The 20,114-nt window shown below is 36.2% G+C and overlaps 1 protein-coding gene across 2 annotated transcripts; it reads left to right on the top strand.

Moving 5' to 3' along the window:
• Positions 1 to 180: 180 nt before the first annotated feature.
• LOC127937588 (TLE family member 5-like) lies at positions 181 to 15,204 on the top strand. 2 transcript variants are annotated; one of them, XM_052534290.1, is made up of 7 exons: positions 181 to 793; positions 7,662 to 7,759; positions 9,852 to 9,915; positions 10,565 to 10,609; positions 10,965 to 11,027; positions 11,239 to 11,313; positions 11,783 to 15,204. In XM_052534290.1, exons 1-7 carry the CDS (start codon positions 767 to 769, stop codon positions 12,008 to 12,010), a joined length of 600 nt encoding a protein of 199 aa, XP_052390250.1. In that variant the 5' UTR covers positions 181 to 766; the 3' UTR covers positions 12,011 to 15,204. The 2 variants fall into 2 exon arrangements, with proteins under 2 accessions (XP_052390250.1, XP_052390251.1); XM_052534291.1 differs by having other exon boundaries at positions 184 to 793; positions 11,786 to 15,204.
• The last annotated feature ends 4,910 nt before the right edge of the window (positions 15,205 to 20,114 follow it).

The raw sequence follows: 20,114 nt of genomic DNA, 5'->3' as shown, positions 1-20,114 counted from the left end.
TCAAAGAAGTGCAAAATAAAACAATAAAGCGAAATCTCATCCCTCGCAGGTAATTACATTAAATAAAAAATTCAATATTTAAGCAAGTAACTAAATATATTAAAACGTAAACATACGCTCCGGAAGGTAAGCAGGCAACGCGCACACGGCGTAATTAATATTCATGAGTAAAGCCGTTCCTGTAGTAGATTCTGTAATTTAGCGTGTCGCATCAAGAGTCCTGAAGCGGCGGAAGAGGCATGATTTTCCAAGCGCAGTCTTCTCTTTAACCGCGCATAGACAGACACACGCACGACTAGCGAACACACGACCAGATTGTAACGTTTTTCCTCGTTTTCAAACGCATTTTGTTCATTTCCTGCTATATAAACTACTCTGTTAGCATTAGCCAGGTAGCTTGCATCTGGAAATCCGACAAGTATGATCAGCCTGGCGGTGGATTAATCGGCCTATTGTAACAGAAGATTCATTTTTCTCACGTGAAACCGCGATGTCACACAGTGTAGTAAATATTGATTGTTGTTTGTGTTGTTCCAAAGGCGCTGTCTGAAGTTTATGTAACGTTACGTTAGGTTTGTAAAGCTTAACAAAACCCAGGAAAACTGGAGATCACAGCCAGGAAATATCTTCAGGAGAGCAGACTAAAGCCCTTTCTGCCTTCAGACTCGTCAGTTTAGAGCAAACAAAGAGGATATCCATCCAAAGCCGTTTCATTCCATCTGCAGAAAGAGAATAAAGCAAAAAAAAAAAAAAAAAACAGGCTGATATGATGTTTCCACAAGCCAGGCACTCGGTAAGCTTCTCATTCTCCTTCATTCATGCCACACAGCCGGTGATGTGGACATTTAATCACTTAAACCAACACAAAAGTAAAAAATTTTTATTTCTATAATGTCTTTTTTTATTTTATTTTTTTTATACAAGCACCATGGGAATACAGTGTTTGTGAAAATGGAATAGTGTTAAAACCATGGCAATACCTTTGTTTTTAGATGCACTTGCATTGTACAGTGATTGTATCAGATGTTACTTTGAAATGTATCTGTTTATATATGAAAGTCAAGCTTTTTGTTTTATTCTTTGAAATATGTCGGCGTTGCATACAAATACCATGCTATTTGAATATGCTAATGATTCAGTATCGTGGTATTACAATTAGTACTTCAACAGTATGTTGTACCAGAAATGGTAATAACAATTTTATATATATTTGATAAACTCATGTGATGCACTAGATATTATAATAATGTTAAACTGTTTATATATATATATATATTTATTTTTATATATATATATATGTATGTGTGTGTGTGTTACACTTTATTTTAAGGTCCAATTCTCACTATTAACTAACCATTAACTATGACCTCAATTAACTCCTAATTTGCTGCTTATTCATAGTTTATAAGGTAGTTGTTAAGTGTAGGGTATTGGGTAAGAGTATAGATGCGATGCATTACATGTACTTTATAAGCACTAATAAACAGCCAAAATGTTAATAATAGTCATGCTAATAGGCAAGTAGTTATTAGTGAGAATTGGACCCTATACTTAAGTGTTACCATACATATATATATATATATATATAAGTTTTTGGTAGAAGTGCCTAGAGTTACATAAATCATATTATTTGAATGCACTGTAAAAAATAAAAATGAGCCTAAGAAAGCATCGATTTACCAATATTTATCAGTGTTTTATTACCACTGGAATATGTTAAGATTTTAGCATCTAAATCTGCTTCAGAGTTCACCTCAAGAGAAATATTAGAAGACTTTTAATCTCTAAATATTATTTAATTGCAATCATTGCAATTGCCTCTTAATATGTTTGTTTCTTTGTTCTCTGGCTAATTTTCTTCCACATGTTTGGTCTTTATATCATGACTCTGATATCAGGTTTGCAGGGAGCATGTCTAAATGAAAGTGTTTCTGATTGTTTTTCTGGTTCAGGTTGGGTTGGAGGAGCTTGTTTGCACACCAGTTGCCTGGTTCCCTCCCTGTAGAGGCTTAATTGTGTCGTTTCCATGAATTGTTCCTGTGCACACAGTGGGCAGCTTGTGTTAATGAGTCCCCAGTCATTATTGTGTTTGCATTCAAGCCTAATTGCCTTTTTTTCTTTTTTCTTTTTTTATACATGTGCACACAGACGTATGTGAACACAAACACAGGGACGCTAAATGAAAACCTCACGAGTGGATGGATTTGGGGGTTTCTCTTATTGAGGCCCTTTTGTTAATTCAGAGTGGAGATTTAGGAGAACATGAATCTGAAATCTGAGTTTGAGAAACATCCTGAAACAAGTCCTGCATTTAATATTTGACTTTGTAGTCTGTGAATGATGGTGTTTTCTGTTGGTATTGATATAGCCTTATAGATTCATTAAGTGATAATTAAAAACCCATAACTTGCTCAAACCATAAATAATAATCCATTCAATTAGTTAAAACATATATATTTTTTTTTTTGTTCATCTTCATGTATGCACACTTTTAAATATAACATTAAATTTAAATAATTAAAACACGTATTTTTAATACAAAATATATTCTTAAATGTATAATGTCAGTCTAAATGTCAACATCTGTAATGTCAGTTTATTTAGTTTGTAGAGAATTCTGGTTTAAACCTATTTGGATTGTTTTCCAAAGTATGGCAGTGACATTACTTGAAGACTTTTTGTTGTTGTTGACCAGGCTCTGGTGTCAAAAAAGAACAGATTAATACCTCAAGAGCAAAAAAAGACCATGTTAAAGTCGTTATTTTGACATGTCTTACTGCCGCTGATGAATTCTTAAGTACACTGAACAAACTTTGATCTTAAACCTCTGAGATTTCAGCAGAAGGGAATCAGCCGGATTTACTGCGGGATCCCAAATCTTGGATTAGGAGTTACAGCCGACTGCTCCGTTTAATCTTAGCCTCAAAGATTTACTGTGTTCTTTGGAATTCAGGATCAGTTTGTCTTCTCAAACCTCTGAAGTTACTTAAAAACAGACTTCTGGTCGATGGATTTAAGAACTTGTTGTGGGACAAATGCTTCACAGGACTAATATTTGGCTGAAAACAGTGGCGCTTGTGCTCACAGTCATTTGAGAATGATTTATTTTCAAAATAATTTCAAAATTCTGAATGAAGTGTTTGAGAAACCATTACTCTTAATCCAATTGCTGGTCCTTTTCGGCTTGTTTGTGGTCATCATTCAGGTCCAGTGGATTATGGGTAGGGATTACTGCCTCAGATGGGTTTGGTGACCGTAAGCAGCTCTTCGTCAGATTGTGTTGACCATCATCTTCCTCTCTCCATCTGAACTCTTCAACTCCGTGGAGATGATGGACGAAAACAGACTCCATTTCTCTGAATTCAGCAGCCGTCTTCTGCTGAGAAAACATTTTTGTTTTGGTCATTGTTTTGTGTTCCTTCCTTTTTTCCTTTTTCGTAAAGTCGTAAAAATTAATGTTCCAAGTAGAACCAGCGTTTGCTTCTGCTTGCTTGTGGTTATGAGCCAAAGCAAAGCACTTAGAGATTACTTCATCGAGGACCGTCTGAACTCCATGCACAAAGAAGCGTTTATTCTCTAGTGCTTTAGAAAATCATCTACGTACAGTACCAGTGCTTTAAAGAAGTCAGAAACCAAAACACTGATCTGAAGACTTTATAACCAATCGTCAAGAGCTTTAGAAGGATCCAAAGAACCATATAACGTCTCAACATCACATGGTTGTTTGAATATCTGTTATTAGTGTGATGATTCATCAGGAAGTTCTCAGAAAGACTGATTGTAGGTCAATCGTCGTCTTCTGGGAAATGAGTGATTCGTGTTCTTTCAGCTTGTTCTTGTGATGGTATAACTGAGCCACTACACATGTGATTTCTGTTCTCCGCTCATGTTGTGATGTCACAGATCTGTATATTTCACTTCAGAATTCTGAAATCAGGAAGCCAGCTGTGTGTGTGTGTGTTTCAGTCCCATATCAGTCATATCTCTCTCTCATCACATGTCCTTGTGTCGTGGTGTTTGCTAAGGTTAGCAGCACTGATATTATTGGTCATACTACACAAGTTAATGATTTGAACTAGGGCAGCAAGATTCACGTGAAGGCAGCATTAGTGAAAACAGACAGGGACAATGATAGCTTCAGCAACATTAGATTTCCGGAGAGCCAAGAAACTCTTTTGGAAAACAAAATCTGATGCGTGATGCTCACTTTGTCTGGACGTTCGCACACAAAGCATCGGTATCGATCCCTCTTTCAGAAGCAACCTTTGCACAACACCAGCACTGAGCTGACTCTTGTTTGAGAGGCTTTCCGGTGTAAAATGATCAGCACAAACACAGTACTCTTCCTTTTTTTGGTTCTGGGACATTTCCTTTGAAAATGAAATGTAATCTCTGTGTCCTCAGCAGTGTTTAGAGACTCGTATGTTCGTTGCATCCCAACACACGACTGCTGCTTCTCACTCAGGCCTGTGTCACGGGTTTGTCTAGAGCTCTGGCTTCATGGTTAGTTTTCTATTTATCTATGATTTTGCATTATAAACTGTTATGACTTCTTGTAGAGATTTCTTTTGACTTGGACTAGCAAAAAATTCCCTAAAAAATGCATAGCAACTTGCAACCACATTGTATCACCCTGGCAACCAACCAGAACACTGTAACAGCCTCTTGGCGATGTGCCATTAACAGTCAGAACACTAACAACTGCATAGCAACTTCATGGCAATGCCTTGGCAACCATCCTCATCATAGTGGCTGTGAGCTTTTTGTTTAACAAGCAAAATCCCCAAATTTTATTTCAAAATTGAATCCATTTTTAAATGTTTTTCCCTTGTGTTTCTTTTTAGCATGATACTCTCTGTCTCTCTCTCTCTCTCACACACACACACACAGAGCAGTCTGGGTTCATTATGTGTGTATTGTGTTGTGAGGGTGGACAGGGCTCTGGAAGACATTATTAAGGACAACTGAATTAACAAGCCCCCCCTCTCACTACAACCACCCCTAACAGAGAGAGAGGTTAATCCCTCCAGCACGCGCACACACACACACACACACACTTTCATATTCTCTGGAATAATCACACACACACATACTCTTGTGTGTTATCTGTGTGTACAGCTACCGCCAACACACCACACCTCGCCGCTGCTGCAGATGTGTAAGTGAACCGCTGAAAGATCAGTCACACTGTGAAACCACACACACATTTATTTATATATATATATATATGTATGTATGAATATCTGTATGCTTTCACACATGAGCTTGAGTGTAATTGTGAGGCGTTTTTTGTCTGTGGTGTTCAGCTCCCCCCTGAAACATCTCACTTCCTTTGCTACTATAACACACACGCACATACACACACACACTAGCAGCAATTTCGGAGACGAAAAAAGCAGATAAGAGCCTGAGGGCTGTAAGTGTGTGTGTGTGTGTGTCTGTGTGTGTGAAGCAGATGTCTGGGTCACTCAGCCCAAAGTCCCTCATTAGCATCACAAAGGGTGTAACAGCAGAGCCTTTAGCCCTGCCAGCCGCCAGAGGAGAGAAAGATTTGATTTACTACTCTCTTTTTTTTTTTTTTTTTTTTTATTATTCTAGATGCTTTTTGTTTCCATTTATTATTTTTTCAGTTCCAGTCTATAGAAGCTTCAATTTATTAATATTTGTATTTTTTATATGGAAACTTATTTATTTTCTGTTGTATGATAGAGGCTTTTTTATTAAATTTTCATGAATTTATATTTAATTAAGATTTTATTTTTATATTCCAATTCCATTATTTTTTTTTTGTATTATTTTTTTTGTTCTATAGTCTTTTCATTTTTATTTGTTTAATTTTTAAAGCTTTTTATTTTTTATATTTTTATTTAATTTAATTTTTATAATAAAAAATAAAATATGATGGAGTATATTTAAGAATATATGATGTTTGCTTGTGTTAAACTCACAGTGCTATTTTACATTTTTAACACTAAGAGTGCATTTCAGGATCGTGTTTTTTTTAGTCTGCAAGAAGTTGCAGATCTTGTAGTGTGTGCACTATTTGCAGACGCTACAGCAGTTTTTGTGCAAGCAAAAGAAAGCAAGGCATTGTGAAGCTCAAGCAGAAAAAAAAAAATCTTATTTGTCTTTTGCAATTGTTCTGTGCAAATGAGTGTAAAAACTATTTATTGCAAAACAACAAAACCGAACACGGAGTCTTTGAGTCTGTGACCTTCTGTCCTGTAGCGTGTGCTTGGCTAAAGGTGTTCTGACTAAGGTTTAGTGTTGTAATGTCATGCTAATAAAGCATAATAACACTGAGAAGGACGCTGGAGGAGGAGGAACAGCCCCATGTGTTCAGCGCTCACAGGTCTTGCTGCTGTTTCTCCTTCTCTAATTGATTTCTAATAGCAGGGATAGACTAGAGGGATTTACTGAAACACACACACACACACACACATCTCTCCTGCCCCTGGAGACACTATCATCTACTGGAAGAGAGACATGACGGGATGGAATGTGAGGGAGGAGATGAGAAAAGTGCTTCAGTTAAAACCTTAAACCTTTTCAGTGTCTTTTCATGAAGTGGATAGTTCTGCTTATAAAGAGAATGAAGAGAGAAAAAAACATGCATTTTAACTGAATTCTGCATTAAGGTGCAAGTCTACAGGTCAATAATATCACCCAAAGCTAGGTGAATTAACCTTTATTTTTTTTTATTTTCTCTGGATAGAAGTCACAAAGAACAGTTTGGAATAGGATAGAAGTATGAACAGAAGTATTTACATTTACATTCATTTTACGTTTTCATTTAGACACTTTTATCAGAGGCATTTTTTCCATATGCTTTTTATTTTATTTTTTTAAATGTAATTCATAAATATTTGTATATAAAATATTTTTCTTTAGTTCTTAATACACACAGTTGGCATCATTCAAGAAAACAGAAAATAATTGAATCTGCATTGTAAAAATGTTAATTCACAAGACATGCACATTGACAAATGATTCTGCAGAGATGGGGGGAGTGAAGCAAGCATTCCCTGCTGAGATGTTTTTATTCAGTCTGTGTGTTTCTCCTCTGGGGGCCAATTGTGTTTAAACACACACACACACACACACACATCCAGCAGTATCTGTGTATATCTGCTTTCAGATGGCTGTGTGACCATAAAGCACACTGAACACCGATGCGTATCCCGTTTCTCTCTTTGTAATGTGTGATGGTTTGTGTTGTTCCTGTCTGTCTGGTCTTAAAGTTCACAAGCCAGTGACCTCTGGAAAAGCAGGTCGGAGGTGAAAAGCCAATGGCCCTTCTTTTCTATTTGCACGAAGCTTTAATTTCAGCCTGACCTGACCAGCTGACCTCAAACATGCGATGCAATCTCTGGCCCTGTAATGCCTGTTTGCATTAATGAAATGTTGTTGTTATAACTCTGAGCAAAAGGATTTTCATCATAGCTGGGGTTTGCTTTTTTCTGTGCTCATAGTTCAAACATTTTGTGCATTTTATTTTAGCATCAGTTTAAGTTAAATTTAGCTTGTTAAGCACAGAGGAAGAGTCTTACCATTTGAAAATCTTTTCTGGTTCATTGTGTTGATCAACCCCTAGGTTATTCATCAGGATATTTAGAGGTTGTGTTGAATCCAATCTCTCATCTGTTGTCTTTGTTTTTCAGGCTTCGTCTCAATCGACACAGTCGCTCAAATTCACCACGTCAGACTCTTGTGATCGCATCAAAGATGAATTTCAGTTCCTGCAGGCCCAGTATCACAGGTAAACCAAACACACATACAATACTGCTCAAAAGTCCCAAAAGTATGTTTTTTTTTTTTTTTAATCAATGAATGTTTATTCAGCAAGGATGCATTAAATAGATCAAAAGTGACCTTAAAGACATGTAAAATGTTTCAGAAGTTTCTATTTCAAATAAATGCTCATTTGAACTTCTAATTCATCAAAGAATCCTAAAAAAATGTATCACCAATTAAAAAAAGAAAAGTTGGAAAAAACATAATGTGACACTGAAGACTGAAGTAATGAAAAATTCAACTTTGCATCACAGGAATAAAATCCATTCTAAAATATATTAAAATAGAAAATAGTTTTTTTTAAATGTAGTTATATTTAAAAAAGAAATTATCACATATATGCAGACTTGGTGAGCAGAAGAGACTTTTTACATTAAAAAAACATTAACCAGGAGCATAGTTAATCCATTCATACACACAAAATAAGTTGAACCGTTATTTAACGCACATTCAACACAACCCTAAGAAGCACACTTTCACTCCACACCCTAAAAACACCCTGTCCGTGTGAATTCCTCTCTGGGACGTCAAATAGTGTGAACACAGCCCCACCCGGAAAAGCTTCCTGTCATCATCTGTCAGCAGCAGAGATAAGAGCGATCACATCAGAACAACCACGGACGGAGGAAGGAAGAGGGAAATGGAGAAGGATAAACAGTCGAACGTGTTGATGTTTTTAAGATCGTTCAGAACACACTGTAGTGCTTTTGGTGTTTGATTTACTTAGACTTCGCTGAATATTCATTCCCAGCATCGATAGGCTGTAACTCTGCTCAGCTGTTTAATAAAAAATCACGGCCGCTTCGTCTGACAGCTCCATGTCACACAAGTAATGCTAATTAATGAGGAACTATTCTGCGGAGCTGCTTCTGATTGCATAATATTGTTCTTATTATTGCTTAAGTGATTAAAGACCTCATAAAATGGCCTGACGGTTGCAGTTTTCTCTCTTGTTGATTGCGTCAGGATGGGCTGATTCTAAAACGAGTCATTTGTTTTAAGTAGTCAGTCGGCTTTAGTTTACATCTCAGTCATAAAGCATGATTTACTACTTGCTAGTCAGTGGCAGGTGGTGTTGGGGGAGGGACGTTCACATTCTACAGTGCATTTGTACATTTTTATGTCCAAAATTAGACCATAAACCAGTTTCCAAGCATACAATGAATTGTAATATTTAAATGCATAAACAGCATAGTTTATTTTGTCAACTTTTAGGAGTACATTAGCATATAGATGACATCAAAGCTAATTGATGTGCACTAATGTCAGATTATAATTTCATAGTGCTTAATCAAAAATATATAGTACTGTATTCTTTTTTAAAGAAAATTTTATATTCAGCAAGGATGCATTCAGTTGATTGAAAAATTCAATTTTCAAAGCAGTAGTAAATCTGCACATTAGAATGATTTCTGAAGATCATGTGACACTGAAGACTGAAGTAATGATGCTGAAAATACAGATGCGCATCACAGAAATAAATTATATTTTGCAATATATTGAAAAAGAAAAGTTATTTTAAACCGTAATATTTAATATTATTTTACAGTGTTTTGGATCAAATAAATGCAGCCTTGGTGAGCACAAGAGACTTAAAAAAATAAAAAATAAAAGTCTTGCCAGCCCCAAAATTTTAAATGGTAATGTACATGTAACACAAACTATTTAATAAAGAAAGTTGAATATGAAGGAGAAAATCATACATTCTTTTGTTATTGCATTCTTCTAAACACATGACCAGCCAATCACAAGCTTTCATCAGTCAGTCCAGACAGGAAACTGGTTGTCATGGTGCTAGAATGGTGCAGAATTCTTCTTGTTTTTTTTTTTTTTTATCGCTTTGAGAGAGAGAGAAAGTGAGGTGAAGTGCAGCTGACAGCCTCAATGAAGTGTGTGTGTGTGTGTTTTATGGTGAAATGTAAATCTTGAAGTTGTCATATACAGGCTGTGTCATTCAAACCCTGGAAACTTCTCCACGTTTCCATTACTCAAAGAAGCATCATGTAACTTAATTTGCAAGATGAGTAATGCATCTCATCTGGTCTTGTATTTTTCAGTCTGAAGCTGGAATGTGATAAACTGGCGAGTGAGAAATCTGAAATGCAGCGTCATTACATAATGGTGAGTAATGCATGCATGTTTTATCAGTTATACACAGATCATATGGAAGCTGTTCCCACCACGGTATAAAAAATAATAAGTGTAACTTTTTTATTGCACACTTCCTGCTTGGAAGGATATAAACTCTTAATTCTGAGAAGAAATGTCTGAATTGTAAAGTGAGTTTTGTTTTGGCTTTAGTTCTTCTAGAAGTAAGTTATTTTTCATGTGATTTGAATGTTTTTTGATTTTGATTTTGCCTGTAACCCTTTGGGCATCTGCAGTAATTCATACACAAGCGTCTCATCGATCAGTTGTATGATGAGTTGTAAGTGTGCACAAGTGTATTGACGTCTTGCTGACGGATCGATGTGAATGCGTGTCTGGAACAGCTGTGTCTTTAGCCCAGAGCAAAGCTCCTTACCATGAGCCCAAATCACAGTCGGGTCAGGGTCGGCTCGCTCGGAAGTGTCAAGAAAACTGATGTTTGTAGCAAATGTCCCAAAATGTGAATGATTAAATGTGCAGCTATCTTGTTATCTGTTGCTGAAAATGTAAAAATAGTGAGATATTACTACCGTTTTAAAAGAACTGTTCTCTATTTGAATATATTTAGAAGTGTGATTTCTCTTGCCTCTTTGTCTTCTCTTTCCTGTTCCTCTGACTGCAGTATTATGAGATGTCATACGGACTCAACATTGAAATGCACAAGCAGGTGAGAATCTGAATGTTGTACCATTGCATATTTTCTGCATTAAATGTGGTGGAAAGTTATTAAGTATTATTCTATGTGTCAAAATATTTAAGAATTAAATATGGCAGGAGGATATGTCGATCTTTAGATTGATAGTTGTGTAAAATCAGCAGTTTTCTTTAAACCATAAGTCTATTTATATGGTTTATACACATGCAGCTTCCTAGATTCAGTAGCATCTTTTCTAAAACACGGTTGGTCAGCATGCATTATCATGACTGTGTGTTTCTGTGCAACATCAGCAGCCTGTAACGCATCCCCAGCTACCTTATTAATGGATGTAAACCCATGAGATGTGCTTGTGTTCTGTCCACAGGCCGAGATTGTGAAGAGATTGAACGGAATCTGTGCTCAGGTGTTGCCTTACCTGTCTCAAGAGGTCAGACTGTGATTTATATATGACATATTCTCTATAATGACCCTCAGCTTCATTAGTGACATAAATGTGCTGCTGCTTTGTGTCATTGGTTGCTTTTATGGACCAAAGAGGCCTTAGTTGGGTTTTGTTCATTGTTCCTTTTACCTAAAGAGATTTAATACATGCTGAGATAAGTGTGTGTGTGTGTGTGTGTGTGTGTGTGTGTGTGTAGCACCAGCAGCAGGTCCTGGGAGCGATTGAGCGAGCCAAACAGGTCACCCCTCCTGAGATGAACTCAATTATTCGGGTACGGACATCACAATGGTCAATTTTGTGTTATTGTGTAGGACCTAAAAAAATATTACAATTTCCATTTATATTATTTGAGCAATGATGACACAAGCATATCTTTCAATCATAGATCTATGTTTGCATGACTCATGTACAGTTTCAAAGAAACCAAGCCTAACACTAAACCTGTTTTTGCTACTAAATAAATCTAGATTTCCTTATATTCGCAAAGCAAAATAATAGCGAAAACGGTGATAAAATAAACTGCAACATAAAAAGTACATTAGAATTGTTATGTTCCTATCAGTAAGTCTTGTAAATTCAAGGTAATCAGAGTATATTTATTCTGCAAAATAGTATCACCATAATTAAATGTACAGTAATGTGGCTTTGTCATCAAGTCGTTTGTGGCTAAGTCAAGTTCATATGAAAGTTGTACGTGATCTCTCCCTAACCTCCATGGATGTTTGTCTGTGTAAACGCAGCAGCAGCTTCAGGTTCACCAGCTCTCTCAGCTTCAGGGTTTAGCGTTACCCATGACCCATCTGCCCCTGGGCCTGACTCAGCACTCTCTGCCCGCTGTCACCTCCAACTCCGGCCTCCTGTCTCTGTCCAGCATCCTCGCATCCCACGCGCACCTGGCCAAGGAGGAAAAGAGCTTCCGCGACGCGGCCGACGGCCACCGTGACGAGGACGCCGACAAATCCGACTAGCCTTCACAGAGACAGTTTGATTCTGTCATGACGGGGTGCAGAAAGAGAGGAGGAGGGATCGTCTCAGAGGATTGGGTCTGATTCACTCTCTCTCTATCTCTCTCTCTCTGTTCACACTGCAAATCTTTATTCTGTAATTTTGTTTGACTTAATTTTTGTTTTTTAATTAGTGATGTTTGCTAAGGCTCTAGAACTATTGCTCATACTTGGGGTTAGTGATTTGAACAGACCCCTAACCCGGAGTATTAAACTTCAGCATGTAACATACCTCAAATTGTGTGTCTTGTTGAGGAGAGCTGTATTATTACTGTAAGTTTGACTTCTGGTTTTTCTTGGCAGTCAATAAAATGGATGAAAAAATGCCATAGATATTGACCGAGAGACCCAAATCGTATCCAGAGACCTGAATATAATAGTCTTCATGATGCATCATCCAATGCTCTAGTAACTGTATAGCGGCCCTGGCCACTTTTCTAAACACACTCCAAACAACTTGGCAAGAGCACAGCAGCGCCCTAGCAACTAATCAAATGCCCAAGTCTTTGCATAGTGCATTAACAAGCAACCACAGAGTGAGACCCTAGCAACCACATAGCAACACCCTAGCAACTGCAAAACTGCCCTGGCAACTACTCCAAACACACATGTGCAAACAAACACAACGAGCGATGCCTTGGCAATTAACCAGATTGGCCTGGTAGCACTCTAGCAACAGTAGCATTAATAATGTTATTAATGTTTAGAGCATTTTTAATATAAATAAGCACCAGTTCAGCTGCGATACCAAACAGGACCAGAGGAAGACCTCTAAACCTGCTTCCTTAACCTGACTGTACATGCTACTATACGGATCCATTGAGAATAACCAAAACAACAAAACACCGTTTTTATTATAAAACACTCAAAACATTCGAAACATCTAAAACACACATCCACCTTGGCAACTATCCAGAAAGGCCTAGCAGCCACCTCGTAACATCCTAGCAACTGCATATCCACCCTGGCAACCACCTCAAACACAGCAGTGCACAAAACAACCAATTAGAACAACTTCCAAATAACGACGGCAGCAACCAATCCAAATGCCCTAGCGTTTGCATAGCAATGCATCATTCATAACTCTTAAACAACCACCCAGAATGTTCTGTTAGTGGCATAGCAACATGCTAAAACAATAGAACACCCTAGCAACCATACCAATGCCTTGGCAACCACCTGAAACAGCCGAGCACTTGATAGTGATGTTGTTGTGTGTGTTTGAGTTGGCCGGTCAGTGTTCGGTTTATGTCAGATAAGCCTGCAGTCCATTCTTCTCTTAGCTACTGTTCAATATATTTCATCATATTCTATTCTGCGCATGTCTAGTTAAGGGTTTTAACACTAGTGAACCTTTCGCTGGATTATTCCTAGTGATTTACATAAAAAGGTGACGCGCTATCTATATTGGCCAAGCATCTGTGTGGGAAAGTGAAAGGCCTCAGAACACACAGAGATATTCCAAGTTCAGACCCACATCCTGGAATCTTTCTGTGTCATCCTGGCTTGCAGTGAATGTGGTTTCATGTTTGTCCAGCAGGTGGCAGCCACTGAGTGTGTGTGTGCTGAAGGATTGGTGCAGATGTATTGCGTTATTTGAAATGGCATACTATCATACTACTACTACAGCAGTGGTTTTCAGTAGTTTTTAGCTTTTTGGTTGATATTGACTAAAATTATGTTATTAGTAGCTATAAAGCATTTCAAGTTAACTATAAATATGAAAATAATTAAACTAAAATGCAAACAAAAAAATCAAGATTTAAGACTGAAATGTATTTCTTATATAATATAATAATAAGAATACAGTAACAATTTTTTTTTTATCTCAATAACTATTGTTTAAATGAAGTTATTGAAATCTCTAAGATAAAATACTTCACAATAAGGTCTCGTTTGTTAACATTAGTTAATGCATTAAGTATATGAACAATTGATTTTTAACACTCTTATTAACCTTTGATAATGTTCATGTTAGTTTAAGTTATCAGATAGAACTTTTGATTTGAATAATTCATCCCTAAACGTCGAAATTGACATTTAAGATTAATAAATGCTGTAGAAGTATTGTTAATTTCAACTAATATAGTTAACAAATGAAACCTTATTGTAAAGCATTACCAGTGCTCACAATTTTTCTTAATAAAAAAGTAGCTGTCATAATTTAAGGCAGTTTAATAAATCTAACCGGGATTTGCAGAATAACCTTTTTTTTTTTTTTTTTTACATGGACACTACTTGCTGAATGAAACCTGCAAAATGACGAGCTCATCCCAATGCGGCACACAGTACTTAGTATGCTAGTATTCCAGGCTGTTTTAAAGACAAGACTACCTAAGGTTGTACATAGGCACTGGTGCATTGTGGGTATTTTATGATTGTGCATTCCTGGACATTTATTTCTCGTATGTGTCTAGGGAGTATTAGTTTGTCCCATGATGCTTTTGTATTTTCAGTTTTTCAGTACACCAGTGCTGATTGATGTATGCTAAGAAACGCTCACCGTTGAGCCCTTGGTTTCTTACGTTAATCTCTAAATTAAGTTTTCTGACTTTTATTCTTTAGATGTTTTTGCTTGATTTCAAAAACTGTCTGCCAATTTATATACATCATGTATAAATATATCAATATACATTTAATTTTGTAAACAATTTTGTATGTATAAAGCTATGTTTATGGTGTATGTGGCCCAGGCTATACAGAAATCTCTGATCATTTAGTCGTCAAATCGAACATTTCCGCTCTGCTTTGTTCAGTTGTGCGTAGCACTGGCTGGTCTCGACTAGTTCTAGTTGCTAAAGGGTAAATGATTTGTTCAGAGGTTCTGACTTGGTCTCAATCTCATGAACATCAGCTGAAAAAGCGTTCTGTAAATCCACTGACACGAGCGATTCCTGAAGCCTCCGTCTTCGGACAGTTCTCATCTGATATTTGCCACATTTTGAAGCTTTGTAGTAGTTTTTTTTTTTTTTTTTTCAAATGTGCGTGTGTTGTATGTAACATGATGTTCTTGATGGAAATGTATGTTGTTTGTGCTATTATAACTTCATTTAAAGATGATTGTTGGAAGAAAAAAGGTTAAAACATTTACTATGAGAGATTGAGCAGTAAGGAAGTATTTATGGTGCCTTACAAATAAAAGCTTCATTGGACCTTTATCAGTGCTGCTGTTTGTTTTTCATTTCATTGAAAGAACAAAGAATTCGTTCTCTCCACTGTAGCGGTCTATTATCATTGAGTACCATCTGGCATCAGCAATTATTTTATTTATTTTTTTAAAGAAATTAATACTTTTATTCAACAAGAATGCATTAAAATGATCAAAAGTGACTAAAGACATGTATTATGTTACAAAAGATTGTTTTTCGAAGAAATGCAAAAAAAAAAAAAGCAGCAAAACTGTTTTCAACTCTAATAATAATCATAAATGTTTCTTGAGCAGCAAATCATTAGAATGACTTCTGAAGATCATGTGACACTGAAGACTGGAGGAATGATGCTGAAAATTCAGCTGTGCATCACAGAAATAAATTACATTAACATTAGGGGTGTAGATACGCGTATTCGTATTGAACCGTTCGGTACGAGGCTTTCGGTTCGGTACGCGGTACGCATTATGTACCGAACGGTTCGTTGGACTAATTAATTAAATTTGGAAAATAAAAAAGGTGTGTGAAATATAATGTTATGCGTTCAACAAGGTAGCCCAATAACCCAAACGACGTAACAGGCAACGCCCCTGACACCCCCGAAGAAAAAAAAAACACACTTATATGTTTATGTTAGGCTACTCAGTCAGGCGCTCGCTCACTCAGTACGCGCTGAAGGCTCGGTACCACGGAGCCCCGCGAGTCACCTGTAGGAGAGAAAAAAAAATCAATCCGTGGCGACGGTTTTGCAATCCGTCCCCTCAGTTTATAAACCATCCTCATGAATTAATAAACTGTTCACTCGGTTTAACAAACCGTGCCCACGAATTCCCAATGCGTGCGCTCAGATTGTGTAAACCGTACCCTCGGTTTTTGAATCCGTACCCACGAATTCATAATCCGTGCGCACGCTTTCGCAATCCGTTCCCTCGGATTTGAAAACTGACACGCATTTTACACTTAACAGTGAAACATGCATCTAACTCCGGCAGGTGGGGTGAGGTGGGTGGAGCTTAGTATAATAAAATCACAAAAATAAGTCTTCATGTTAAGAAAGAATTGTACACAAGCATTTCCAAAACTGTCAAAGGTTATTTAAAAATAAAGCAATTCACAAATTATTTTATGACAAACATTTTTACTGTCTTGTACTCATTTATTTAGCCTACAAATTAAAATTATAAAAAATAACTTTATTTTTATTTGTATCATTATTATATATTATTAAACAGGTTATGCATAAGAATCTTTTATCCAAAATAACTTACAAAAGAGGAAAAAATTACTCCAGAGTCAGTCACAATGCCAGGTTTATTGCACAATAATAATCAAGTGCTATTATAGATTATCAGCAATTGAACAAGATTTTAATGCGCATCTTTCTTATTAAATCTTTGTATTCCACCTCGTACTACACTTGATAGAGAATCACTTAAGGCACTTTGCTGTAAACCTATTCCACATAATAATATTCAATAAAACTGTATGTTAACACGTAGGAGTTTGCTGCATGAATCCGTGAGTACGGTTTACAAATCCGAGGGAACGGATTGCGAAAGCGTGCGCACGGATTATGAATTCGTGAGTACGGATTCAAAAACCGAGGGTACGGTTTACAAAATCTGAGTGCACGGATTGGAAATTCGTGGGCACGATTTGTTAAATCGAGTGAACAGTTTATGAATTCGTGAGTACGGTTTATAAACTGAGGGGACGGATTGCAAAACCGTCGCCACGGATTGATTTTTTTTCTCCTACAGGTGACGTCCCGGGCTCCGTATACGGACATCACCGCAGCGAATGGTGCATTTACGTTATAGCCGCGGATATGAGACCTTACTCTGTAGTGGAAAACGCAGGTTTTAAGAACATGCTTAATGTAATTGAGCCCCATTACAATATTCCTTCACGAGCCCATTTCAGCCAGACCGTAATTCCTGCTTTGTTCCAAAAAACATAAGCCCTGTAGAGAACCAACTGAGTAAAAACACAATCAATATAAAGAGTTATAGAGTTCAATATAAAAAGAGTTACATCTTTGTATTTGTTCATAACTACTACAACAATATTACATTTAATTTGTAAAAAAAATTTATAAGGAGCTATTTTTGTTTTATACAGTATGCTGCTAAGAAAACACCATAGAAGATGGGTAAAGAATAGCTCCATCATTGTTCAATGTAAAAAAAAAAAAACACATACTTTGTTAGTTTTAATAAATAAAACATTTAAATAAAAATCAAGGAAATTTATCTGCCAATTTTTTCTTTTTGCTGTATCTAAAACGTACCGAACCGTACCGAACCGAACCGTGACATCAGTGTATCGAACCGAACCGAACCGTGAATTTTGTGAACCGTTACACCCCTAATTAACATATATTCAAATGGAAAACAGTTATTTTAAAATGTAATATTTCACAATTTACCTTTATTTTGAACCAAACTAATGTAGCCTTGGTGAGCAGAAGAGCTTAAAAACATTTTTAAAAATGTACCAACCCCAAAATTTTGAACAGCAGTTTACACTCATGTTTAATTCAACTTTTTCTTAAGCAACTTCTACAAGCTTGAAGATCTGCTAACTGGTATTTTAAAGTTAAAACTTGACTACTATAAACTATTGCTTTTTTCAGGAGACAGTTTCTGTTCTGTACACCAGGTGCTGCTCTTGTTTTACAGTAATGCATGCTTTTCACAGTGCAAGTGGTGATATTTCATAAATATGAGAACAAAATCCTTGTTTCAGTATCAACATTAAACATGCTGTCAAGATGATTAAATTGCATATTTGTTTATAGTCTAAATCACTTACGAAACAGAAACTGCTGATGTTTGTCCAGCTTCATTTCTGTGTTATGATGAGCAGAAATTACAGTCATCAGTGTATCCTTCTCATCTGCATGACAGCGTGGCTTAAGAAACACACCATTAACCTGCACGCTTCATCCGCACTGTGTCAGCATCTACAGAGGGATAATTACCACATCAGGCATTATACCACACATCACATACAACTTACTCACATTTTTATGCTGTTCAGGTTTCTGCTTTTTATTTTTACTTAAGTTTTAATTTGTTATTTGATTTGGTTTCCTCGTGACCATACAGGTGTTTTATTTTGTATGTATTTCTTTATTTGTTATTTTTACCTTATTAGCTGTTAAGTTTTGAAGTGATTTTCATTTATTTTTGGTTATTTTATTTTTAGCTATTTTATTCAGTTTTAAAATTATTTTTTATTTTTAGTTATTTTTACATTTTATTTTCATAGTCTTAGTTATTTATTTATTTTGAAGTTATTTATTTATTTAATTTTAACTGATTAATTTTAATTTATTTTTTTATGTCTGGAGTTCAGTGTGGTTCTTATAATATTCAGTCTGCAATAATTATTTTCACCCAGTGGAAAGTATTAAAACCAGTGTCTTTGATATATGCATCTAATTTTTCACCTCTATACAAGCAGTTTTATTATTATTATTATTATTATTAATAAAAATAATAATGGTTGTATATTTTCATTTAGATTGTGTTTACATTTAGAAAGTGTTCTGAGTTTATATGATCTACTAAAATAAGGTAACAATTCACCAGTCTATCTTTGTCTAATACAGACAAACCAAACTGTGCACTTTCTCTCTCTATCTCTCTTTATTTCTCTCTCTCTCTCTCTCTCTCTCTCTCTCTGTTCATTTCCTCTGGTTGATGGAGATGTGGCCGGTGGCAGAGCTCTGACATGATATTTCATTAAAATCTTTCAGGCTGTGTGTGTGTGTGTTGTTGTGTGTGTGTGGTCACTGTCTCTCACTTTTCATTCCTCAGCCTGTCTTCATCCTCCCATCTCGGTTTTATTTCCGCCACACTGCACCACTCCTCCTCTCCACACACAAATGCATATATGTATGTGTGTGTGTGTATATATGTCATATACATTTTATGCACCACAAAATCGTCACATCCTTTGTTGAAGGGAATTTAAAACACAATGGAAACAATGTAAAGTGATACGGAAAACAATATTCCTAAGAAAATATCCAGTTTGAGTTTTTAGTTTAGCTGTATAAAAATTAAATCTGCTCAGACAAAGGTTTATTTTTTAAGGATTTTTATTTTGATGCATTTAAATTTTATTTTAAAATTTTTATGCAAATGGAAAACATTGAATTTCCTTTAACAGGTTATGTTCATATTGTTGTGATTTTGTGATAAAAGAAAAACGTATAATCATGATTAGCATCTTAATCCTTGAGTTTTAATATTTCATTCGATGCAGTCTAACTCGTTAACAGGCGATTCGCGAATGAATCATTCTTTTGAACGGTTCTTTTTGGTGATTCAGTCGAGCATATTTGCAGAGCGTATGCACTTTTTTACATTTTCTTTGTAATTTAATTTAAAATTAATTCCAACTTCATTGTATAAGTACAATATGTACTGTGTATATACAGATATAAGTTCGCTTACTGCACACTGATTGGCTTTCCGTCTTTATTATGATGGCGATTGAGAAAGTAAAGGACTTCATTACCCATAATGCAATACAGTCGCACCTGCGCTGAAGTCCTGCTTCGCAATTGGTCGAGAACAAAGCAGATGTAATAACCCAACGTGGGCACTCAGGTCACTCATTGGCCTTGCCTTTAATCTTGTTCGCCATTCAGAGTCCAGTCATGAAAGAGACGTTAAGGCTGCAGTGTTTGTACATTATGTTCTGTTATGACACGAACGGCTTCCCGCTTTTTTCTCTTTCAAACAGGATTTCATTTTAAATAGCTGAGTTTATAATACTAATATAACATATGCCAGTATCAGTTAATTTAAATTGTTTTTATCACTTGTATTTTCCCCGTTTTATCCTATTTAGATAGTCTTCATAAGCAAATGTAAGCGGTCGACCTTAAGAGCAGCCTTGGCTCT

The sequence above is a fragment of the Carassius gibelio genome, chromosome A2 (assembly GCF_023724105.1).
Source record: "Carassius gibelio isolate Cgi1373 ecotype wild population from Czech Republic chromosome A2, carGib1.2-hapl.c, whole genome shotgun sequence".
NCBI lineage: Eukaryota > Metazoa > Chordata > Actinopteri > Cypriniformes > Cyprinidae > Carassius > Carassius gibelio.
The sequence above is the reverse complement of the archived record's forward strand: the minus strand, read 5'-3'. Positions and strand labels throughout refer to the sequence as shown.